The sequence below is a fragment of the Poromitra crassiceps genome (assembly GCF_964638095.1).
Source record: "Poromitra crassiceps genome assembly, chromosome: 10".
Taxonomy (NCBI): Eukaryota; Metazoa; Chordata; class Actinopteri; order Beryciformes; family Melamphaidae; genus Poromitra; species Poromitra crassiceps.
The window spans coordinates 35,670,770-35,697,356 of record NC_139631.1 but is presented as its reverse complement, the minus strand read 5'-3'; the positions used below and the strand labels follow the sequence as shown (position 1 = coordinate 35,697,356).

Sequence of the window (26,587 nt, the reverse complement as noted above, 5' to 3'; positions counted from 1 at the left end):
GCGGAGTCGTGCAATGTTACGCAGGTGGAAGGAGGACGCTTTGGTCATGTTATTGATGTGTGACTTGAAGGAGAGGGTGGGATCCATGATGATACCGAGGTTACGGACCAGGCGGGAGGGTGTGACTGTGTGTCCGAATTGTAGCGCACGGTGGCCCAGGCTTAGAGATGAAGTGGTATGAAAGTTAGTTGTATAGTCGTTACAAAGGCATTATATATCAAGGCACTTAATCGCATTTGAAATGTTTTCAAACTGATCAGTGACTTGTTTGAGTTTACTGTGATGCTTTGCCCAGCTGTTCTTTGCTAATCAAGCTGTTTCCTTTGATGGTCTTTGATCAGCCCTTTTGATAAATGTTTCACAGCAGAGAGATTGCAGTTAGAGAGAGAGACACAGAGCGAGAGAGAGAGAGAGAGAGAGAGAGAGAGAGAGGAGAGAGAGGAGAGAGAGGAGAGAGATAGTGAGATAATGTGTTCCACTATTTGCATTTCTGCATCCTATCCTATAATAAGAATGCAAAGTGTTTGTGTGTGAGTGTTTGAGTGAGTGAGTGAGTGAGTGAGCGAGTGAGTGAGCGAGTGAGTGAGCGAGCGAGTGAGCAGAATTGTGTTCGGCCACAGCTATGCCATTTTACCTGTGATCGCGCTGACTCTTTCAGGAAGTATAAAGAGAACCCCTGCGGATGACCTAACGGAGCCGGATTTTTGATTTAGGTAATTAGGGTCGACTAAATGGGCGAAAATCTCAAATGAGTGGCCAAAATGACTCAAAACAGATTCAGCACCATGGAGAGCTCCAGAGTGAGTCCAGATGTTTCGCTAGTGTCGAGAGAGAAGAGAGATGTTGCAAAAGCATGATGAAAAGAGGAGCAGGAAAAGTAGGAGTTGGATACTGGAGCGATGCATCATGGATCTTCACCTCTACATGCCTGTCTGATGAATGCAGCCATGCGGCCTTAAAAAAAGGACAGAATCACGGTGGCACAAACAGGTGGGAGACTACAAGCAAATAAAGGTGAGGCTAATGGAGCGTGTTAATATGTGCATTCATTAAGCTGGCCCGGCCCAATCTGCCACTTTGCACGGCTCCCGGGTCCCAGAGGATCATTCACTTTAAATAATGCACCTCATCTAGAGGCTCTGGAAGCCACCGTATAGAGCCCTTCATCCTGATGACAAGTGGAATTGATATAGAGCCCTTCATCCTGATGACAAGTGGAATTGATATAGAGCCCTTCATCCTGATGACAAGTGGAATTGATATAGAGCCCTTCATCATGATGACAAGTGGAATTGATATAGAGCTCTTCATCCTGATGACAAGTGGAATTGATATAGAGCCCTTCATCCTGATGACAAGTGGAATTGATATAGAGCCCTTCATCCTGATGACAAGTGGAATTGATATAGAGCCCTTCATCCTGATGACAAGTGGAATTGATATAGAGCTCTTCATCCTGATGACAAGTGGAATTGATATAGAGCTCTTCATCATGATGACAAGTGGAATTGATATAGAGCCCTTCATCCTGATGACAAGTGGAATTGATATAGAGCCCTTCATCCTGATGACAAGTGGAATTGATATAGAGCCCTTCATCCTGATGACAAGTGGAATTGATATAGAGCCCTTCATCATGATGACAAGTGGAATTGATATAGAGCCTTCATCCTGATGACAAGTGGAATTGATATAGAGCCCTTCATCATGATGACAAGTGGAATTGATATAGAGCCCTTCATCCTGATGACAAGTGGAATTGATATAGAGCCCTTCATCATGATGACAAGTGGAATTGATATAGAGCCCTTCATCCTGATGACAAGTGGAATTGATATAGAGCCCTTCATCCTGATGACAAGTGGAATTGATATAGAGCCCTTCATCCTGATGACAAGTGGAATTGATATAGAGCCCTTCATCCTGATGACAAGTGGAATTGATATAGAGCTCTTCATCATGATGACAAGTGGAATTGATATAGAGCCCTTCATCCTGATGACAAGTGGAATTGATATAGAGCCCTTCATCCTGATGACAAGTGGAATTGATATAGAGCCCTTCATCCTGATGACAAGTGGAATTGATATAGAGCCCTTCATCCTGATGACAAGTGGAATTGATATAGAGCCCTTCATCCTGATGACAAGTGGAATTGATATAGAGCCCTTCATCATGATGACAAGTGGAATTGATATAGAGCCCTTCATCATGATGACAAGTGGAATTGATATAGAGCCCTTCATCCTGATGACAAGTGGAATTGATATAGAGCCCTTCATCCTGATGACAAGTGGAATTGATATAGAGCCCTTCATCCTGATGACAAGTGGAATTGATATAGAGCTCTTCATCATGATGACAAGTGGAATTGATATAGAGCCCTTCATCCTGATGACAAGTGGAATTGATATAGAGCCCTTCATCCTGATGACAAGTGGAATTGATATAGAGCCCTTCATCCTGATGACAAGTGGAATTGATATAGAGCCCTTCATCCTGATGACAAGTGGAATTGATATAGAGCCCTTCATCCTGATGACAAGTGGAATTGATATAGAGCCCTTCATCCTGATGACAAGTGGAATTGATATAGAGCCCTTCATCATGATGACAAGTGGAATTGATATAGAGCTCTTCATCCTGATGACAAGTGGAATTGATATAGAGCCCTTCATCATGATGACAAGTGGAATTGATATAGAGCCTTCATCATGATGACAAGTGGAATTGATATAGAGCCCTTCATCCTGATGACAAGTGGAATTGATATAGAGCCCTTCATCATGATGACAAGTGGAATTGATATAGAGCCCTTCATCCTGATGACAAGTGAAATTGATATAGAGCCTTCATCATGATGACAAGTGGAATTGATATAGAGCCCTTCATCCTGATGACAAGTGGAATTGATATAGAGCCCTTCATCCTGATGACAAGTGGAATTGATATAGAGCCCTTCATCCTGATGACAAGTGGAATTGATATAGAGCCCTTCATCATGATGACAAGTGGAATTGATATAGAGCCCTTCATCATGATGACAAGTGGAATTGATATAGAGCCCTTCATCCTGATGACAAGTGGAATTGATATAGAGCTCTTCATCCTGATGACAAGTGGAATTGATATAGAGCCCTTCATCCTGATGACAAGTGGAATTGATATAGAGCTCTTCATCATGATGACAAGTGGAATTGATATAGAGCCCTTCATCCTGATGACAAGTGGAATTGATATAGAGCCCTTCATCATGATGACAAGTGGAATTGAGAAAACAGAGCTGGACCTTTGGGCACTTCTTTTCAGGTTGCCCCCGGAATCTGGAGCCAAGGCACATTTAGGCTACTTAAAGCCCAGGTCATCTGCTCCCTGCCTAGACTTCGCTTTAAATGTGTGATCAGGCTCAGAGTCTCTCTCTCTCTCTCTCTCTCTCTGTCTCTCTCTCTCTGTCTCTCTCTCTCTCTCTCTCTCTCTCTCTCTTTCTGGACCACTCTAAGGGCCACTGTTGCCATAATGGAGAAAAAGCGAGTGCGAGCCCGGAGGCTTCATCTAAATAGGGAAGAGGGCACGGCGGTTGTGCAGTCAGAGTATATGAGTGGATCAGGTCGGGTGTGGAGACAGTAATTGGGCAAGTCTGAAGCGTGTGTCAGCACCAGGAGAGCGCATTTATCATTATTACAGATAATATGGCTCTTACATAAAGCTTCTCTCAAGAGAAAGACAGGCGGAGAACTTTCTAAGAGTTGGGGGCGGAAATGGGAAAAAAGGCAACAAAGTTAGGCGTGTCATTTGCAAGGTTGCTCACAGAGACAATTAAGAGCGTTTGAATCATTGCACTTCACTCTCAGAGTAAACAATCGATCTGTGTTCAGTACATCATTATGCCATTTGGTGGATGCTTTTATCCAAATGCAGCACCGTGAGAGCTTATATTTGTAGCGAAACAAACCCCTAGTGCCTGTCAGTGTCTGTGCCTAGCTGTGGCTACTTCTTTCTTTCTTTCTTTCTTTCTTTCTTTCTTTCTGTCTGCACTGTACTTCACTTAAAACAAATCTCCCAAACTCCATCATGAGCCCTAGATAATTAATGTATTGGATAGAATAATAATAATGCTAATATTAATCATAATAACAATAATATTAATAATAATGATAATAATAATAATAATAATACACTAACACTAAGGCGATGGTGCAACAGACAATGGACAAACATGACACAGACACACGGGGCTAGGCGGGGGGGACTTAAGAGAAGGCAGAGGAGAAGAGATGGGTCTTATGCCTAGAGTGAGAAGGGGCTTGTTTCCATCAGAGACCTATACATTGATGGCCAATTTGCATCCTTTGATTTTCTGAAGAGGAAATCTGAGTTGTCCCAAACACATCTTTACACATTATTTAGACATTATGTTCAATGCAAGATTCATGACTTTGAAGTTCTCCCAGATGAACATGCCTTTTTTGAGGTTTTGTTAACCCCACATCACTCCAAGCATCTTATTTCTAGGTTTGTGTCTGTTTGACGGCCGCATCAGGGCCCCTACTGCAAGGATTAGAGACAGGGTGTGGGACAGGGACATGGTCCAACTCTGCTCAATTAACAGCTGATCCAATTTAAAGTCGCTCACCGTCTTCATTATTCCAAGCATACGTTGCACAGGATTTATCCTTCTGTCTCACCACTATGTGATAGGTGTCAGGTCTCAGAAGGCACACTATCTCATGCTTATTGGTTTTCCCCTTCACTGTCTGGATTCTGGGCCAAAATATTTGACTGGTACTCTTAAGGCCTATAAAATAATCCTGCACCCCGGAGGCGGAACTCGTCGCAGGGGACGATTGTCGCCAAGAAACTCATTCTGAAGAAATGGAAGTCTCTCTCCCCACCCTCTTTTCAGCTGTGGTTGATGCACATGGCATCAGTGATATGGATGAAGAGACTCAGGTTCCTGAGGACTAACTCACTTAAGAGATTTTCGGCTCTGTCGCCGAAACTGCGGAGGTTGGACTTGGGGGTGGAGAGGAGGCCGGCTGAGGTGGATCTGAGGGAACGGGAGGGTTGGTAGGGGGAGAGGAGGTTGGTGAGATATGGGGGGGGGCAGATGATATGAAACGTACATTAACATGCAGGCTCTGTTTAACAGCAGATTGTGTTGAATCATACATTAACAGGATTAAGCCGGTGAAAAACAGCTGCTGCACTAATACAGCAGCGTATCATTAGGGATGGCTCTTAACTCTCTACCTGTGCGTTTACACACTCTCTCTGTGTGTGTGTGTGTGTGTGTGTGTGTGTGTGTGTGTGTGTGTGTGTGCGTGCGTGCGTGCGTGTGTGTGTGCGTGTGTGTGTGTGGTGTGCCAAAGCAAAGTGCTCCCGCGAGGACGATAAATCACTTGTCATTCTGAGGAGATCTTGACAAATCAGCGCTCTCAGATCTCTGATCTGTGATGACTGATATGAGCTTAGAGAGCTTTGCTGAAGCGTCGCTCCACAACGCCTTGATCCTGTCCTTTTCCTAAAACCACTGGCAAGAGCTGTTTGTTTGTTCTAAGCTCTTTTTAATGAGCACATCCCAATTCAAAGGTGAATCACACTGGTTTGTTCATCTGCACTGGCTCAAAAGCCACTGGCCAGGCCGCTTGAAGTCAAGGTGCTCAGAGCTTCACTTCAACACAGCAGCACTTCCAGGGAGTCAAACTCCTGCAGGCATGTGCTTTGTTTGCCACAGCAGCACTTCCAGGGAGTCAAACTCCTGCAGACATGTGCTTTGTTTGCCACAGCAGCACTTCCAGGGAGTCAAACTCCTACAGACATGTGCTTTGTTTGCACGACCGTCCACCTCCGCTCGCACATTTCTTCCCTTCTCATTAATTCCTTGTGTCTCACGCAGCAGCGGCAGCACAAACAGAGATGTTAAGTACAGGCAGTATAATCGCTCCCAGATCATAAACACAAAATGATTAATATGCAAAGTCATGGAGAGATCACCCGCAATCTTCTGTTGAAAGCGAGCAGGAGACAAGCCACACACACACACACACACACACACACACACACACACACACACACACACACACAATAACACGCTCACCATGTCCTGATTTGACATGTTTTCACTTGTTTATGCATTAGACTTCAGAGTTTGTTTTTGTTTTTGCAGGTTACAGATCGTGGCAGCGAGATAAAAAAAATAAAAAAGAATACAGGACTTATTAAAACAGCGCACCTCAAAACAAACAAAGAAGTGTTGTTTTTCAGTCTTGCACAGTATAATCTATTATACAGACAATGAAGACATTATTTGTCCCGACTGATGACACGGTGCAGCCAAGCCCCCAGGAATAGTGATGGGCTGTGAAGCCATTTGAACATGGTGGCGAAGCTCTGTATTGCATGTCACGTGACGCCATGCAGCCCAGAAAGGAAAATTCCCATCCACTTGCATGGGAACCCCGGCAGCTGTTAAACCCAGGGGAATTTTTTCCGGGTGTCACTCAAAGTATAAAACGACTCTTTTAACACATTCACTGCCAGCCGTTTTTTTTTTACTGTAGGTAGCTTCTGCCAAAGGGTTTTTTTGAGGATTCTGGCTCATCTTTCAAGACCCGAGGATTCTTTTCTGCTAAGATTTTGTGAACACAAAATATCTCAAAAGAACTAATAGAATGTGTGCTTTCTCTGTCTAAAAGAGTTAGTTTGTAGAGTTAGTAGTTACTGTATGTAGGCATTAGCACTTGAATACAGCATGGTTTCAGCATCTGAAAATTTAAGCTGAGATAAATAGCTTTTTGTGAAATTCGATAGAACAGTCACTTTAACCATTCATTTTTGGCATCAGTAAGACGTCAGACATCTAAACAATAGTTTTGAACAGTAATTTCCTCCATAACAGCAGGAAACCCCCCTCCCCTTCAAACTCCTCCCTCCGTGTGTGTTCTTCTTGGCTGCAGCGGGCGTGTCACAAGCGAGTTTCTGCTGCTGCTGCTGCTGCTCCTGTCTGCTGGCGGCCGCTGGGCAAGTCTGGATGGGCTCGCTCGTTTCTTGGGGTTTCGGTTGAGAGCTTTGATGAAGCTTTTGCCATTCTGGTCTTATTTATGCTGCGTGTTTCAAAGTGTGTTGCACCCATAATCTATTATGCAAATTTGCAATCCCCCACCGCCAGCAACCAGCGCGAAAACGAAAGCGTTTTCGCCAATCCATTTTACAGTATGAGAATGGTTTCATCGCGCGTTCCCCTGCAGTTTTGGCTCGGCTTTTTCTAGTCTGGAGAGCACTGTCGCCACTTAGTGGGTCGGTGGAATGGGTTGTACACGTTCGGTGGCTCCCATATTTATATAGAAGATGTAAAAGGGTTAGATGCACATCCCACCGTCAAATTTTTTTTTTTTTTTTTTTTTGACGTATCAACTCGTCATTGGCAGTCAACCGTTGGATTTTTTTTGACGTATCAACTCGTCATTGGCAGTGAACGTGTTAATGATCAAATAATTGTTTATGGGGCATTTTTTCTTCAGAAGCCACTAAGAGCCGTATACAGGTGTATTTTCTTAATCTACATCTACATCCATGGGTGGGAGGGGTGGGAGACGTCATGGAATACGTCATGGCACACATGCGCACTTCGCCTTGGGCCGCATGGTCAGGAAGTAAAACCAGGAAGAAAAACCCCCCATGATGGCTTCATGCGCCAGTGAGCAGCCTCCGTCCGAATGCATGGGTGGGCGTGGCTCGTCCCCTATCCAGTTCTTTTAACCATGGGTGCAGCGCACACGTTCACACGGTCCTGCCACACACTAAAAATGAATGGATTTCTTGACACTTTGAATAAGAGAAAGATATGTGAGAAAGACGTCTCTCCTCTCACATGCATCACAACATGAAAGGGTGGGCTGTACCTTTTCACTGCAGGGCTACAATTTCTTTGATCATATAATTTACAATGTGTCCATTTCTCTCTTTGTGTGTGTGTGTGTGTGTGTGTGTGTGTGTGTGTGTGTGTGTGTGTGTGTGTGTGTGTGTGTGTGTGTGTGTGTGTGTGTCACGGTGTGTTTAGCGTTCAAACAGAGGAAGGCTGTGAAATCCTGCTAGGCCCAGAGGTGACGTACGGTCCACCGGGCCTGGACCTCTCCAGCCCAGTGGCCATGACCATAGCTCACTGCGCCGAGATGGACGCCGAGAACTGGAACATCCAGCTCAAGAGGAAAAGCCAGGAAGGCAAATGGGAGGTGAGAGCCTGAGCCCCACACCTGTCAAGTACCGAGCAGCCCATCAGTGTCCTGGCCCGGCCCAAACACCTGTCAAGTACCGAGCAGCCCATCAGTGTCCTGGCCCGGCCCAAACACAGCATGTTGACTTCTTCTGCTCACTTGTCTTTGTCTTCAACGGCTCTATTCTTTTTTTAGGGGGTAAATGTCAGCAGGGATGTAGTGGAGGGTAAACCCACCTAACCATCTTTTCTGTTTGCAGAAGGAAGAGACTCATCTTTAGGCGCTAGATGTTGAGTAGCATCACTTGCATAGGGCACTGGCATAGGACGTACAGTAGTATGTCCATATATGGGTAGATCCCTCATTCCAGGCTCCGCCAATAGTAAGAAATGTTACTCCTCCAGTCTCCTAAATGGGCGTGGTCACCTCTCCCCTTGAAGTGTTGTGCTGACCTAGCAAGCTAACTTGAGCTAGAGATCGTGAGTTCGCAAAACTCCACACACACCACACATATAAACACAAAACTGCCCCTTGTTAGTTCAATCTAGCTCAAATCATGGGAGTTTGAAACCCTCATTAGTGTTTTGCTTGCACCTGTGTTTATTCTGCCTTTTCGACACAAAATAATAATAATAATAATGCATTTATTATATATAGCGCTTTTCAAGACTCAAAGACGCTTAACAGTAAAACAAGAAACAAGCAACAGGCAGCAGACACAGGCAACAGATACAGGCAACAGGCAACAGATACAGGGGACAGGTACAGATAACAGTGGCGGTTCAGGGCAAGGTTGTATGGAGAAGCAGAGGAGAGGAAGAGAACAGGAGGGAGGGGCAGGGGGAGGATGGGGGGGCGGAGGGTGATGGTTTGGAGGAGGTGGTCAGGGGTAGGGGAGGTTGTAAGCTTGGGAGAACAGATAGGTTTTAAGTCGGGTTTTGAAAGTGGGGATGAGGGAGAGTCTCGGACGGTCTGGGGGCCCCCGTGAGAAGGGTCTATTGTGTGTGAGCAGTCCAGGAGGTGACATAAGGCCAGCTGAAGGTAACACAAGGCCAGCTGAAGGTAACACCACGGAGGGGGTGGGGGAACAATTACGGTGTGTAATAGCGAGGAAGAGGCATGGCTGTCAGTCAGTGGGAGGGGAGGGTGGTGGTGGTCATGTGGGGGGGGGGGGGGGGGGGTTAAACGACAGGGGGTCTAAGGGCCCATTAGACAAGGGAAGTATTGATTAGTGGATCAGGACGGACACGGCACAGTGAATGTGGACATGAGGCAATCAGGAGGGGAGTCATGGAAATGCTTTCTCTGCAGCCATTCAACCACGTGGTCCAGAGAGCTTCATCCTGAACACAAAGGCATAACAAGCCTCACTTTGCTTTATTTGCTTGTGTTTTTGAACAGCAGCAGGAGCGGAGATGATCATAATAATAATGAAGAGGTTTGCCAGGCAGGCCGTCATGTCAATGTAAATCTGATGTAAAGTGTGGGCGAGCCGAGCACGGGTCAGAATAATGAATAGTGCAGGTTTGTTTGCTCCTGGCTGTTGTGCTGCCTGACAGTGCTTAAAAAGGAGCTCGTTATGTAGAGGAAGCCCGGCCGGGTTTGCCTGTGCCCTAGAATCCTGTCTTTGTCCTAAATAAGGTTGTTGCAAGCGATGGAGATGGACCTCTGGTGTGGTGATTATACAAGCCGTGTAGCTGTCCCAGCATGCATTACTGTCTTACCCCCCAAGCAAGAGATGCAACATCATGGACCTTCATCTTCAATTACATGAAGAAGACTCCCTACGATGTAGACGTTACTGGTGTACCTGCTAACCTGCCTCATGTACTTCTATTTCAGTTGTTGGTTTCCTACGTTTCCCAGAATGCCTTTTGACAACGCCCAAAGAAGGGGCGTGAACTTGTTGCTTTCAATCAGAGGTGGGATTGAAAGCCTACTAGCCTGTGAACACAGAGCACCGCAGGAATCAGTCCGGAAGTATGCTTCCGGGTTCGTCAAGGGAAAAGTGAACGGGGTTTTAGAATGGGGATTTCACTTAAATGCATAAAATAAGGTCTGTGGTTAACAACAGTTTATGGGAGCGCGAAAAATGGGTTCAGCAGCATAATCTTCACAAACGTGAATAACTTTTATGACTTTTGGAACGTTAAATGTGTTGTTGTTGTTTTTACGCGATTTTTAGAAAACGCTTCCAAAGGCATAAAAGTGATTCACGTTTGTGAAGGTTATCCTGCTGAACCCAAATCCGTGCTCCCCTAAACTTGTGTTAATCACAGACCTTATTTGATGCATTGAAGCGAAATCCCCATTCTAAAACCCCATAGACTTCTCTCCTGACGAACCAAAATGGCGGCGATTTCTGGTTACGCCTACAAAAATACGTCGTCATTCCCTGCGGTACTCTATTGGGTTGTGTCGGTGATCGCGGCCACGCACCATGTCATCAAAACAAAACTATACAATTAACACAGACATCTATGGCACTTTGCCAATAGCAGTTTCTTAGCAACTGGCTAGTTGGACTTGGCTTGAGCAGTGATAGCCACCATGCTGAACAGAGAAAGAAAAGAGAAACTCAAACTGCATCAAGGACAAAGACGTCACAGCACTGGACAGACTGTTTGATTGACAGCTGATCTGTGGGAGGAGCAGTGCAGAAACACTACAGCAAAGAGCACTGAGCAACCAAGATGGAGACAAAATAAAGGAAACGCAGATCTTGCTAGATTAGCACTTCAAGCAGGCTCCCTCTCTTGACCCCTTTGCTCCGTCTTCTCCGTCTTGATCATCTCTCTGTGAGATGCCACCAGGTGCTGCCACAGATTAGACACCTTGTAGACTCTCTCCAGCTCATTCAGCCAGAGATTAGTGCAGCTTTGAAGAGCTCTCCCACTGACACCTTGTTTGCTCAGACACCATCAGATGGAGAGGTGTCACCGGCGTCCCATCACTCTGTTTCTCCTCCTCTGTTTGAGTTCAACGACATGCTTACCTAACCTTGACTCGTAGAAGGTTTCTCCTGTTCACCGTTACGGGGGCAATTTCTCAAGACGTGTGCGAAAGAGACGGGGAAGGAGAGCCGAGGGGATATGAATGAAGATGAGATTCATGTCCCTTTGAGATTTCTCTGTAATATTAAAAAGGCTCGGGGATCCTGGTTGGAAATCACGAGTTATCACTGAGGTGTAACCAAAGGAGGACTTAGAAGTTGCGTAATACCTGCAGGTGTAAGCTTTCATTAAAATGTCCCTATTTCAAGGTGCCGTTGAGATACACTCTGCCCATAAAAGACTGTTAGTACTTAACCTTGCAATCTAATTCAAGGCCTTATTCCAGTGTATTCACCTGTGTATTAACCTGTGGGAAAGTATTGTTTGTATGCAATAATAACCTGTACATGCAGAAAATATAAGAACAAACACAACCTTATGTCCAACACAAGCAAATATGTGGCAATGTGGATGGACACAGTATCATATTAATTTGTTGTTTCTAAGTAAATATTTGAATATTGTTACCTCCTTATCTTCATCAAATAGTATTTTCATAATACATTTCATGGATTTGTTTTGATCCTGCTTTAGTGGGTTTTATAGTGCCAGAAGGTTTAGATAATCACAGCAAGGTATTTGAAAGTCAACTTAGTGTATTTCTCTGTGTTTGACTGCTACAGTATCTGAACTGTCCTCATACGCTCCACCCCAACCTTCTGGCAGGTTACAACAAAAACACTTAGAAACTATTTGTAGCTTGTTGGTATTTGGTCTTTTGTCAGCCCTCAGCGTTCACAAGGGACTCCCGGCCTGCACTTCCTCATGTTGCCAAATGTGACAAAAGCACTTGAAAGTGCGACACGTCGCATTTACAACTTGTGAAGTCACAAGGAGCTCACCTAGAGGACTTGAACGCAGCGGGGCCTGTTCAGTTGACTCATTCAATTCAAACCCACATTGAAGTTGGCACTTTCAGATGTTTCTCTCGGCATGTCATTACCTCCAATTTGGAGGATAAAGCTCCCATTTGCAGTTGGCTTTCTTGTCATATTTGCTTTTTCCTTTCTATTGAATAAAAGTAAAGGGAAGGGAATTAGCATCTCCATATAACTTTTCTTTCTCGCCTTGAGGTTTCTCCCCTTTATTAAGCAATTAACAATATGCTTGACATACAGTAATTGAAGTTGTACATTGTATCAGTATTGGTATAAATGCATTCTTAGCCTGAAATCAATATTACTCATGACAAACTGCCAACAGTTGAATGAATGATCCTGTTTGTGTTTAAAACTAAAGGGAATGGAAGATATTCTTCATGTCAGTTGAAAATAATGAACTGCATTCCAGCTGCGGATGTCGTTGCATAAATAAAACACTGTATTGCTCGTAATGACTATTCTGTGTCCTGCTATGTACCGACACCATAACTCATGTAGGAAATAATGTGTCACATTCTCGGGAGAATAGTCACAAACCGTGTAATGTTTTGCTTTGTGATTTAAACTTCTGTATGTTGACGACATCATTATTCAACAGCGGCACACAACTTACACACTCGATACATAATACATTCTATACAGGAGTTCATTGCAGACTTTCTTTCCATGAATGATTTCCAGGCATAAGCATGAATATATATTTACACAGCTTGAACAACAATGGTGGATGTGATTATTACTACTGCAACCTCTCTACTGTTTTACTAATAAACCACAAAGAAATTAGGGAGGCGTATTTAAAGCAAAGCGTAATGTAATGAACACAAAACAAACTAAGAAAAATGCTTTTAGTCTGGTACTGTAAGTTTGGAAAAAGTATGGAAAATGAATGTATTCATTTCCAATACTTGTATATTAATAATGTTAACCGTTTACAATAACCCTTAACCCACTAGATTAAGGGGTAGTTAATGCTTAGTAAACATTAACTAGCCCTTAATTAACAGTTAACTAGTGTGGTCACAGACCGAATTTCAACCCACGTAGACGACCTCCATATTCCATATTCTCATATCTGATCAGCCCGTGTCGTCAGTCAAGCATGACGCCAGTTGTATGATATATGACGTCAGTTATGACGTCAGTCATCGCCAGTTTCATCCTAGTATATATATAGCAAAGATTTTAGCTCACCTTCCTCTCTGGCTGAATAGCAGAAGCTGGCATCTCCGCTGTTTGTCCCCACTGAGCTCTCGTTTTGCTATCTTCTGCCATCTGCGGATCGATCCGGGTTCCGGGTGGTTGTTGTCCATGGATTTCTCGGATTTCGATGATGGTACCTTGTTCCGGATCGGGAACGGTGGCATGCAGCCATTTTATTAATAATAATAATAATAATAATAATAATAATAATAATAATAATACATAAATAAATAATATATCTGGGGATCACACCATTAAGCCTGTGAAAGTATGGAACAATTATTAACATATGTCTACACTTTTTATGTAACTGTTGCAGTTGATAGATGATAATTAGTTTAAAGATGTTCAATATCTTAAATTGTTCCTATTTTCCTTCCAAAAATTTGATTATTATACAAATATTTCTTATTTCAAATATTTCTTTTCTATATCTAATTTTGGTTATTTTTTACACCATATACTTTTGCTCAACATCTTGAGAGTAATCAACTAACTAAGTGAGAATAGAAAAACTTATGTACTATATATTTTTGAATGCAATATTTTAGGATTGAAGCCAGTATTTTCTGCCAGTATTCAATATCTTGAATTTTGACAATTTTCACAGCTGAAAAATTCCCCAAAAGGTTTCCGGTATTCACAATTTCCCCCAGGGTGGAAAAGCCTCTGAAGCCTCTGAATTTTACACCATGAGACACTTAAAACTCTCAGTCGTATTTATCAAATGTACAATAAATAACTCGCATTGTGGTATTTCATATACAGTATTTATATATAATGTATATTATTATTATTATTTAAATATGATGTTTTAAATATTTAATATATATTTTTTGTATTTTACATATATTTAAATATTTAATAATGATATTTTAAAATCTGCCTAGCCAACTATGGACAACTATGGAAAAAACATGACATTGTGAAATGGCCGTGTTTTCATCTATCATGTCTTGATGGGGACCATCTCTCCTCTTCCTGGCAGGAGGTGATGTCAGTGGAGGAGGAGTCTAGCTCCTGTTACTGCCTAATGGACTCCACCAGCTGCCACCTGCTGCTGGACCAGCCGGGCTCGTACGCCCTGGTGGGCGAGCCCCTGACCCAGGCTGCCATCAAGAGGCTGAAGCTGGCCGTGTTCGGGAGCCTGGAGGCCAGTTCCATGGACTACAGCCTGCGGGTCTACTGTGTGGACGACACACCGCACGCATTTCAGGTACTGTACAGGGGAGGAGCTGTGGTGGTATTTTATATCCCCCTTTATTCAAGATTAGGTTGACTGAGCATGCAGGATCAGGAAGTGTCTGGTAATAATAATATAAGAGTCATCTTTATCCATGAGAAAAAACAGTAGCAAGCGAGTAACAAAGGGCTTGTGTACAAAGGAAAAAATTGAACATGGATTGGAATAGGATTTTTTTTAGATAAATTGCATATATATTTTTTTAAGAAGTGTAATACAAAAAGAAATTATCTTAATGTGAGGATTAAACTGGTAGAAATTCATGAGGATCTCTTTAAAGGAGAAAAAAACCTATTCACTTTTTTTTTAACTGGCCATTTTGGCCCGGATAGAGATTTTGGCACACATCCCAAGTTGTTTGCAGGGGTCATATTAGTCTATAACAGTTGTGATATTCTCTCCTAACTGAAGTGCATACATTTCTGTGACAGGTCCTCTACTATATTGTTCAAATTCTTAAAGGGATACACCGGATCTGTCTTTTTGGAAGGAAAAGAGGTCGGCGGCCATGTTTGGAAAGTAGTGCCGGCTACCTCTTTTCCTTCCAAAAAGACCAATTATGTGCATTTTGGATTAATATTTCATCGTGTGGTGAGTACACGAAGCACAACATGTATTTTGGCACAGTGAGATGTGTGTTTTGGCAGATTTTTAACAGCTGTACCATTAGCCTCCATTCTATGGCGATAATTACTAACTTCATGACTGTAGCTCACTGTAAACTGAGCGGACAGTGCCGGTAAGGCATGGTGTATCTTGGTTATGTGTGGGGGGGGGGGGGGGGGGGGGATTGGCGTGGCAAATGAGCTAAACTTCCAAAAAAGTGGTGTATCCCTTTAATTGTCAGTTCAAAAAGACACAAAAGTTCTAACTTTGCTTTAAGTCCAGAAAGTTTAAATTAATAAATATATGGCAATTCCTGTGTGTTGTTAGTTCTATAGTAATAAGTTGCTATTCTGAACAATCTGCAGTTACAACAGTTTATATGCTAATTTATGCATATTTACATATAAAACCAAAGAAAGAAAGACAGAAGTAAAGCATAAGAGGGAGGTCAAAACAATGTCAAGAATTAAATGATTATTACATGAGGCAAGTCAGTAAAAATGAGTTTTAAGGGGTCATTTAAAAGATGATAGAGATTTGGCAGCCTAAGCTCCTCGTGCAGGGACTGCTGATGTCAAAGATCCAATTTGCGTATTGTTCCCTCCTTCAAGAGGGTTATGTTTTCACTGGCGTTTGTCTGTCTGTTTGTTTGTAAGCAGGATTATGGAAAAACTACTGGGTCCGATTTTCATGAAATTTGGTGGGAGGGTATATAACAGGGGCCAAAGAAGAACCCATTACATTTTTGGCATGGAGCCGCTCCGGGGCGGGGCTAGCGAAAAGGGGCCGTAACTCGGGATAGAAAAGTCAAAAGGCTCGTTTGAGATGACTGCCGCATCGCCTGGAAAGCAGACGAGAGCAGGCGAGCACAGTCAGGCGAGGCGTCAACAAGTCGAACACCCCCGACGGCACACTCACTGCTGCTTTTCTTCTTCTACAGTTTGGTTTAACAGCGGTTTGTAAACAAATTAAAACATGCATTAGCGCCACCCACACTCACTGCTCAAATAACACAGATCTTCAGATTCCTTATTTTTATTTTAATGTAGGCATTCCAGGTGGTATTTATGTAAAATATGGAGTGACAGCTTGGAATAGATATAAAATTGAAGTTTCTACACTTCACTGTGGGTTTGTGATGCACCTGTGTTGAACCAATGGGCGCTCAGCTTGATGCGTTTCTCGTCATCCTCTGTCATCCACAGTCGGGCGCAGTTGGTGGGGAGCAACTGCGGCGCCTCGCTCCAAATCTGCGCCCGCCTCGCTCTCGCGAGAGTCACGTGACTCACGCAGTCGGGCAGGACGGAGCAAGTCGGACAACTTTCTAACCATCATGCAACGGGGCAAGCAAGGCGCTGGTCGAATTTGCGCAGAATTTGCTCATCTCAAACGAGCCTAAAGAGAGTTGGGAATCGAGGGGTGGGTAGGGGGAGTGGCTAGGTGTATCTGGGTGGTGTGAGGGATCGCGGTCAGGAAAGGGGGCGTGCCTAGGGGAAAGCAGCTGTATCTAGGGGATAGGAGGGTCGGAGAGAGTCGGGATGCGAGGGGTGGGTAGGAGGAGTGGCTGCGGGGATGTGGGTGTTTTTTTTTTCGATTGTTTTTAGCCGTCTCTGCTTTATTAGATAGTACACAGTGGACAGGTGACATATGTCATGGCCTGCAGAACCTTGTGTGTGCACAGCATTTGCCTCAGGCCGTTCCTCACCACGTGCTCCCCACCAGCTCAACCACGTGAGTGAGTGACTGCAGATTCATTGCCCTTGTGAAACAATACAGCGCTGTTGATCGCGGGGACTCTGTAACATCCTGACAGATTCCCATCGGCTGGTTTTTATAGACACAGACAAAGCCCATCGTACTGTAATCACTGCCATTCAAATGTTAACCAATCTTTCTTTTTGATCGTGCTTGACTTGATTATCCTTCAGCGACCTATAGGGTATTTAGGCATTGAGATCTCATCAGCGAACATCAGGGAAATCAAGCTTCTGTCTTTCCCCGGAGAGACAAGACTAACGGAACAGAACAGAGGCGAGCCGAGCTGAACGGAGCACACCGCGCCCCGAGACTGTCCACGCCTCTCTGTCATGTAGCAGCCGTCAGTGGCAGCTGGCTTTCAAATGCATTCTGGATTTTACTTTACGAATTCCCAGCCTGCCGAGCAGATGCCAGACTTTTGCACGTCCCCGGGGTCCTAGTGCCGCTTCTCTGCTGTGTTTCTTCTGAGCTCGGGCACAAAGTCAATCACAGGCCAAATGTGTGGACAACATGGCCCTTAGCAAACACAAAGACTCGTATGATGGAGACATTTCCTCCAAATGCGGCCATTACTCTGACACAATGTTTGAGAGAACATTATTAATCCTAACCCTCAAAACATTCACCTTCCTGCTTTTAGAGAGAAGAGAACATTATTTCCTGATTGATGAGCATTGGCCGGTCCCATGTTTCCAAAACGTTCCCCAGCATTAACGGACCATGTTCAGTTCAAGCGAAATTAAAATCACCAAAATTGGAGTTGAGAGGATTTTCCGTGGCAGTCGTGATAAGAAATACAGGAAAAAGCTGTCTTCTCTCAGATTGGATTGGATGTGAAGTGTTGCTTCTGCAGCAGCAAGTCCTTTGCCAAGTTCACAGCCTGTGTGCTACCTTCAGGTCTTATGGGAAACAGTATGAGCTTCCCTCTTGAAAATATCATGTCCATTTTCTGGTGGTAAACATGAGTAGGAAATACCATTCACCTCAGCTTTCAACTGGTAAATGCTACTAGAACATACTGTTCACTCAGCTTTCAGATGGTAAATACATACATTTGGGAACTCTTGATGAACTCTGATATCTCTGACTGCCTGAATTCTGATGTCAACAACAACAAGGATATAACTGTATTTCCATCACATAAGTCATTTTGTGATAACAACACTTACAATGCCATAGCGCAGGACACGGCTAGCCTGATATCGGAATGAATTGTCACCTCGTTACACTTCATTTCCTTCCTCAGTCTGACATCGCCTCCACTCTAACCGATTTCCATGGAGGAAATCCCGGAGGGGATTTACATTTTCCCGAACCTCACTAGAGACCAACCACGTATCCGCCTGAATATAATCCAGGGAGGACAATGCAGAAAACATCTCATCTTTGAATAAATGCCTTCAAAGCAGAGTGCTGTTCGGATTTCAAAGTAATTGTTACTTTAATCAATTTAGAATAGCGTCTATCTCATCTACAGCGCTCGCCATTGTTGTTAGGTCTGGTGCACTTGACAACAGCTTGACAACGGCGTTAGTCCCGCCCGTTGTGCCGTTTATTGCCGCTGATTGGTTAGTCCCCCTCGCCCCTCATTGGAACGAATGTTTTTTTCAACATGAGGAACCGCTGTTGCATGCCAAGATGCCAGCCCAGAAGCAGTCCACTCGGTGGAGTGGGCGGATTCGAGGGTCTGGACCCAGGCGAGGACACAACTAGTTGCTGGATTTTTCATTCGGGATTGACTTCCCAAAGACATGTAAATCAGGCGGAATGGAAACTGAATGATGTATATCTGTCAAGTTGTTGCAACAGTCATTCCCATATACGAGTTCATTGCACCATCATAGACCCAAAGCTAGCCGATTCATGGGAAAAGCAGGGAAAGCTGCCCAACTGCAGCGTTGTCCAGCTATTCAGTGGCTAAACTGTTTTGAAAGACAAAGGCAGATGGCAAAGGAGACACGTCATATTTCATCCAACAGGTTCCCTGCTGTCATATTTATTTTTGCTACCAGCGTCTCTCATCTGCATGTTGCCAACAGTTGATTGTTTTCACCACCTACAGCGATGACAGATATGCAACAGGCGCGTTTACACGCACACACACACACGCACACGCACACACGCACACGCACACACACACACACACACACACACACACACACACACACACACACACACACACACACACACACACACACACACACACACAGTCTGAATCAGTGTGTGTGTGTGTGTGTGTGTGTGTGTGTGTGTGTGTGGGACAGAGAACAATGATGACAGATACCTGCGAGCGACAATCAAAGAGCGCTCTCATCATCACAAATTCAATTTGGGACCTGGACGTTCGCCCCCCCCGATGCTGCTGCTTTCTCAATGCAAACTTCAGTCTGTCTCATCAAGGCTGCTAATGTGATGCTAATGGAGAAACACAATTGTATGTTTTGTTCGGCGGTCAACTTGCCGGTGACGACCTGTTTCCACGTTCATATTTGTGATGAGTCAATTAGCGGATGTGACAGAGGGAAGACGGCTGCTCCTGTTGATATGCAGAGGTAGCCTGTGTTCAAAGGACGTGACGCTTGTTGTCCTCCTGCAGTCATCTCATATTATCCTCTTCTCTCATCCCCTCTTCCTGTCTGATCTCCTCTCACCCTTCCTCTCCTCTCTCCAGGGAGTGGTGGCCGCAGAGAAGACCAGAGGGGGCCAGCTCCTCGAGGAGCCAAAGATGTTGCCTTTCCGAGCGAACACCTTCAGCCTCCAGGTGTCCATCCAGGATGTTCCCCAGTTCCTGTGGAGCATCAAACCCTTTACCACATGTCAGGTAATGAAGCCCACGCCTCGTGCTGTTCCATGATGCAGATCAGACCTTAAAGTGCTTATCGGTAATATCTGTTTTATTTTTGTCTCCCTCTTTGGGCCTAAGTACTTTTCTTTGGATTCTCTGTTGATGCAGCTTTTATTAGTTTCTCTTTCCGTTGTCTGCTCAGCCGTGGTGGCTGGCTCTCACTCCTCCTGCTAAACTATCCAGGTCTTCTTTTATTTATTTATTTATTAAAACATGAAAGTCATACAAAAAAGTACATAAATGTGCAAATGCAGTAACAAAGTAATTGTTGCACAATCCTAATTGCAGTGGGATTTTGCATTCCAGTACAGAAGCGTACTTATAGTAATGACACCAACTGTCGTGTCCATGTGGATCAGGATTCAAATCCAGACTGGAATCACAAGCATGTGTCTATGTCCAAGTGTTCCAACAACAAATCTCTAAATTGCATATTGAAATTGCTCCCCTGGGTTAGGAATGTCTCACAAAAGCCCGGATGTCCCCTGGCAAGGTGCATAATGTAAGAAACTAGTGTACAGTAGCATGGAAACACAAGAGTCGGGTTGTTAACCACAGCACTTCTCCAGATCTACATCTCTAACCTTATTGTCCACCATATCAAACTGATATCAAACCTCAAGTGCAAAGTTGACAGCCCTGCCCAAGAGCAACCCTGCCTTATTTGCCAGTGGATTGCTCACATCATGCAGATATGGACTTCAGCTGTAGATTATTGAATGAATGAATGAATGAATGAATGAATGAATGAATGAATGAATGAATGAATGAAAGCTTTATTTCGGACTTTCAAAAAAAGAAATAGTAATATATATATACACAAGTAGTATCAATGTTACAAAATATATATATTTATAAGTGGAAAAAAAAAAAAAAAAAAACGAAAAATAATTGCACAGAACACACTTATCTATCGCTGTTTGCATCCATATGCTCCTGCAAAAACCTTTCAAGTCATTTCAAATCCATGTTTATTATCCATATGAGGGAAATAAGGAAAATCATTTATCTTTGGTTCATGACATTTGTAGGGTTTTCAGTATCTTATCCTGTTTTTTTTAATACAAGAGGGCATGAGAGGGACTAATAAAGATTTGACTTGAGATTAATAGTGTTTGGTGTTTTTTTGCAGGAGCATATGGACGCAAGCAGCAATAAATACAATACCCCCCCATCCCCACCCCCCCCACTCAAATTAATGTGTTTTGTACACGCTGCCATTTGCCGTGTCCTCCACTGTAGAATAGTGCTCCACCATCTGAATGCAGGGTGAAGGCTCCAGGCTTCAGAGACACCCACCCCCTCACTTCATGGGCAGTAGACAGACACTGAGTGTGAAGCTCCTTCTTTGGTGGAGCAGGTGTAGAGTAATGGCTGCGTGCCTCGATACCATACATCAAGTCAGCTTTTAGTGTTAAAGAGCATCTAGGGCCTAGATGCTCTTAGGCGCTCGCGTGTCCATCACCCCCCGCCCCTCCTCACCCTCCCCCTCCCCACTCCATCACCCCCCCCCCCCCCCCTCCTCCTCCTCCCCCTCCCCCCTCCATGATCTGCTGTGTGCTGCATCGGCCAGTGAAGATCAAAGCCACAAGGTGAAGTCGTCAGCAGGAGCACCAGCCGCTGCTTTTTAATGCTCTTCACTAAGAATGGTTTACAGGTCACTTTTGAATATGCAGATCCAGCAGAGAGGGAATCTACCAGAGGGTCAAGGACGCTTCCCCACAGATGTGCACGCTTCTCCAGAAATTAATTATACATCAAAGGCAATCATTTCTCCTGTTCATTCCCCTGGATATATTGCTTACAATACTTAGCCTGTTCATTCCCCTGGATATATTGCTTACAATACTTAGCCTGTTCATTCCCCTGGATATATTGCTTACAATACTTAGCCTGTTCATTCCCCTGGATATATTGCTTACAATACTTAGCCTGTTCATTCCCCTGGATATATTGCTTACAATACTTAGCCTGTTCATTCCCCTGGATATATTGCTTACAATACTTAGCCTGTTCATTCCCCTGGATATATTGCTTACAATACTTAGCCTGTTCATTCCCCTGGATATATTGCTTACAATACTTAGCCTGTTCATTCCCCTGGATATATTGCTTACAATACTTAGCCTGTTCATTCCCCTGGATATATTGCTTACAATAAGAAGCACCTTCTAGTATCAGAATGAAGTGGGATTCAGGCTATGAATTTAGTAATTGATGTCCCTTTCTCTCTGTTTCTACCTCTCTCCGTCACGTGCATAAAGCTATAATGGCACCGCACTGTGTAGCTCATCTTCCTCCGCTCTTCGTCTCCTCTCTCCTCAGGAATTCTCCTTCCCCCAAGTGTGGTGCAGCAACCAGCAGCCCCTGCACTGTGCCTTCTGCCTGGAGAGATACAGCCCTGCCACCACCCAGCTCTCCTGCAAAATCAGCGTGCGGCAGGTCAAAGGTCACGAGCAGATTCTGCAGGTCTACACGGCCGTGGCCGAGGTGAGGCGTGGCCGGCAAAGGACGTTGTACTTTCTGGCGCGACCTTTAGCTGACCTTCCTGGAGCGTGTCCACTGACAGCAGGGCCAGCTCTCCTGAGCTTGCATTGTGTATTCATAGAGAGAGGACACGCACTCTAACAATCACGTACCTGCTCTTAGCTTGCACAGTGCCCCGGGAGAGATCGCAATACACATCATACTGCAATATATATATATATATATATATAGAGAGAGAGAGAGAGAGAGAGAGGACATGTACTATACAGTATATATATATATATATATATATATATATATATATATATATATATATATATATATATATATATATATATATATATATATATTAACTTTTCACCTTTTCCACAGCTGGTCACAATCCTGCTTCATAACCTCAATTATTTGGATGTTATCACAGTGATACAATGATGTTCCAGTCAGATGGGTCAAATTGTATTTGCAATTAGTTTTTATGGTTTGTTTTATCGTATTTAGATGTTACATGGTTGGGATTTGTCAGATGAAACAAACTAATGAAAGTATTAGGTGCTATGTGTAGCATTTCAACATCAATAAATCATCAATAAATAAATGACCACATTCATTTTGAGACATTAGTATAATTAATGTGCATAACAAATGAGACCATTTCTGAGGCACAAAACAGGAAGAGGGTGCTGTTCTTCCAGAGCAAACGGAGCTAACGCTTTCAGAGTTTCTAGTAGTGGTACATACCACGCAGTCACTTCCAAAGTGTTGATCCTCTTAGACAAGTGATGCCATGGAGCGGGAGGGAGGACGGACATGAGACAACAGGGTTTATGGGAAATGTAGTCTTAATTTCGAGAAACATTAGCTGTAACAATACCACTGGCATGAGATAGAGACTACTAACCATGCTCTCATTGGTTCATGGTAGTTATACCAAGGTATCACAATTCATTTGACTATGATGCTGTAGAGTGATGATAAACTGTTAAACATAGCACCTTGATAATTTTGTAGCCAATCAATTGAGGTTTTACAGTTAACCATGGCAGTGCCTCACTGTCTGAATTATTCTGATACAGTTAAACCCCGCCCATCTGGTTCTCCAAGCACAAGACAAGCACATACAATATCATGATTTGACCCATGTCCTAACGCAGCCTGTTTCTGTTCTGTTCTGTTCTGTTCCTCCAGACTGAGAAAGAGTCGGTCCCATTTTGTATGCAGACAGACTGCACCATCACGTCCCAGACGGGGCCCAAGGCCTTCAAAATCCCCCTGTCCATCCGCCAGAGGATCTGTGCCACCTTCGACACTGCCAACGCCAAGGGCAAGGACTGGCAGCTCTTAGCCCACAAACTCCACTTAGATCGGTGAGCCTCTCCCCTCTCGGAGCCTGTGAAGTGTGCGTGATGTGTGCACCACGCGTACGTCCTCCCTCGGCGGCGGGAGAGTGACAGCGTTGATCATTTGACTGTATACGAGCGAGCGCGTTGTCTGCTGACCGCCGTTGCGTGTGATGCGCGCCGCTGAGCTCGAAAACTCCATTTCCCCCCAAGGACAACACATGCAGGCCCGTAGCCAGGGTTTGAGAAATACCGAGGTCATTTTAGTGCGGCGTGGGGGGCCCAGGGGGCGCTGTGCCCCCCCCGGATAGAAAATTTTGTCCATTTTAAAGTAAAATGCTTCAATCTGGTGCACTTTGAGAGCAAAATGAAGAGGCTAGATCTATAAAGAACTACATACATCATGTTAGATTAATATCCTCTTTACTGTGCTGTTGCTTTAAAATGATACAAAAAATAAATGTCTCCCCATATGATATAATTTATATTCTGCATACAGGTCACATGGCAGAATACTGCTCAATTAAATACAATGGCCCATCTACACAAACATCACTTACTTACCCATTCACTTCAATAGAACTGTCCCCAAAGTCTAGCCCCAATCTAGCCTCAATGCAAAATCTGAATGTTGTGAGTTATCTCTCTTCCTTCTATAGCACACAGAGAGGAAGCAAATTGTTGCATTTCCGATCAACTGTCGCATTAAAACATCAATGACAGATTAATAGATCTGGGGACCGGGGCTATTTAAAAAAAAAAAAAAAAAAATTGGTGTGGAAAATACCGAGGTCATGACCTCGGTGTCCTCAATGGTAGCTACGGGCTTGAACACATGGTCTCGCATTCTCCTCTAACATCGCCGTCTATATGTGGGCTTCTTTAGCAGATTCCAGTCAACCTAATACAAATGGGATCACTTATTCATGCAAGGTGTGGGCGACTTATCCTATTGTTGATCCTTTTATCTTTACAAAAAAAGAAATGTGCATTTATGATGAGAGACACATACTGATATTTGCTCGATGCGGTCGTTGTCTTTGTCTTTGGCTCGTGGCAACTATAATCTCCCGTTAAGTGCATGATTCATGAGAGGTTGGTATCTAAACAGTCCTTTGGGGTTCCAAATGAGCCAGATAAGCTTTCCTCTTTGAACTGAGCCTCATGTGACCAATGGCTGCAGCCTGTTGTGGGTGGGTTATTGCTCTTAGAGCAGACAAAGGGCCATAGAGTGGCAGTGGAATACTGCCCCCCACTGGCTGCAGCACCCCATGATACACTGTGTATTGGCATGACAGCCAGCTCTCCTGGACATTGCAGCACTGTTGAGAGTTAAATCCAACCCAAATGATTGAGAGTTTGTGATAAGAATTTATTCTCAAAAGACCCCCTCCACTCCAAAATGTTTGTCTTCTCGTTCCTTCAGTTGAGTGTTTGATGTACATGTGCACAGTTTGACACTAGAAGGCTGTATCCACCCTCGTCTGCTGAAAGTGGAAAGTTTCTCTGTGCTCATTGAAAAGGCGATTTCCTACAAGCATGATTTGTGACATCACAAATACCTGGAGCCAATCCCTGTCCAGTATTCAGCAGTTAAACTTGAAAAATCAACAGTATTTGCACATTTACCAATTCTGGAATTTTTAATGGGGGAGAAAAGAGGGGAAATCACTTAAAGGATTTTAAGGAGGATTTTTTTTTAATACAGCTTAAAACATGACTGACTTTAGGGGGTATTTAATTCTATTTTCCTTCAAATGTCATAATTATTGTTGATAACTAAAATTCAGTTAGTCTCAAATACATTTTCAGTCAGGATTATGGGTAGGGTTCGTTGTTGCTTTATTGAATTGCTGAACTGTAGATTTTCAAATAGTCAATTTCAGCCGCTCGAAAATCATTTTCCTGCCATGATCCCCATAATAGACACACATTAGACCATGAGCCCCATTTGATAAGAATGTGTCCCTTGGGCCCATATGGGAGGATTTCAGTTATTGATTTAGTATTGAACTGTCTACACTGGACATGGGGAGGTGAACAGTGGTGCCAGTGAGTAGAATGACTAGAAGACTCATTCTGATACATTTTGTGATTGGTATAATCTTGAGTAAATAAAATTATGGTGAAATGGAACTATTTCTTATTTTGCTGGGGATCATCTGGAAACCAATTGAGGACCACTGGAGGTCCCCAGACTCACTCAAAGACGCACTCAAAACAGGTTCAAACCAAGGCGATTAGATGATGTCCTTATGTATTTCCTAGGATAAATCTCTAAAACCCATTAACCTGGCTCTGTCTCCTCCCCCCACAGAAACCTGTGCTATTTCTCAAAGCAGCGGAGTCCATCAGCAGTCATACTGAGCCTGTGGGAGGCTCGCCACCAGGACAGCGGCGACCTTGACTCTCTGGCCAGTGCCCTGGAGGAGATTGGCAAGATCCACTCCAAAAGCATGCTGAAGAGCCAGGACAAGGGCGAGTTTGACCTCAATCACGTACAAGCGGGCAGCCTTTGCGGGACGGGCAAGCTCCCGCGGCGCGAGGAGGCGGAGGACTCACCTCCTGAGTACACGGGCTGAAATGGAAGCGACTTCGCTTGGAGGTCTAACAGTAAGCACGAGGTGTGCCGGCGTCTGCCGACGGACAGACGTACGCGGGCGGTGCATTGAATGGTCGCGAGGTGGTCGGGCGACAAGACGCGAGCCGTCGACGAAGGGCCCCGGCCGATGGCAACCAGATCTTCAAGAATCTGCCTGAGGATGGATTGTAAATCTCTTTTCTGCCTTTTTTCTGCTCTGTTGCTTCATCCGTTTTCGGGGTTTCGTTGTGTTTTCTTGTCATTTGAGGCGGGACTGACCTCCATCCGAGTGGTGCCCTGTGTATTTGCTCCTACCCCCCCCGGCTCCGTGGGCGAGTGGGGGGGTCATCTTCTTCGCGCGTTATCCGCTCACTTCTGAA

The 26,587-nt window shown here is 44.1% G+C and overlaps 1 protein-coding gene across 1 annotated transcript in view; it reads left to right on the top strand.

The window, feature by feature from the left end:
* The window catches only part of LOC310784413 (netrin receptor UNC5D-like), a gene marked incomplete at both ends in the record, with an annotated part of 226,600 nt that extends 200,392 nt beyond the window's left edge, over window positions 1–26,208 (top strand). The window contains 6 exons of the mRNA XM_083645416.1: window positions 8,060–8,231; window positions 14,339–14,566; window positions 19,629–19,778; window positions 22,128–22,292; window positions 23,475–23,653; window positions 25,944–26,208. Of these exons, the coding sequence (XP_083501542.1) occupies window positions 8,060–8,231; window positions 14,339–14,566; window positions 19,629–19,778; window positions 22,128–22,292; window positions 23,475–23,653; window positions 25,944–26,208 (1,159 nt within the window). The remainder of the gene's footprint in view (window positions 1–8,059; window positions 8,232–14,338; window positions 14,567–19,628; window positions 19,779–22,127; window positions 22,293–23,474; window positions 23,654–25,943) is intronic.
* Window positions 26,209–26,587: the final 379 nt, after the last annotated feature.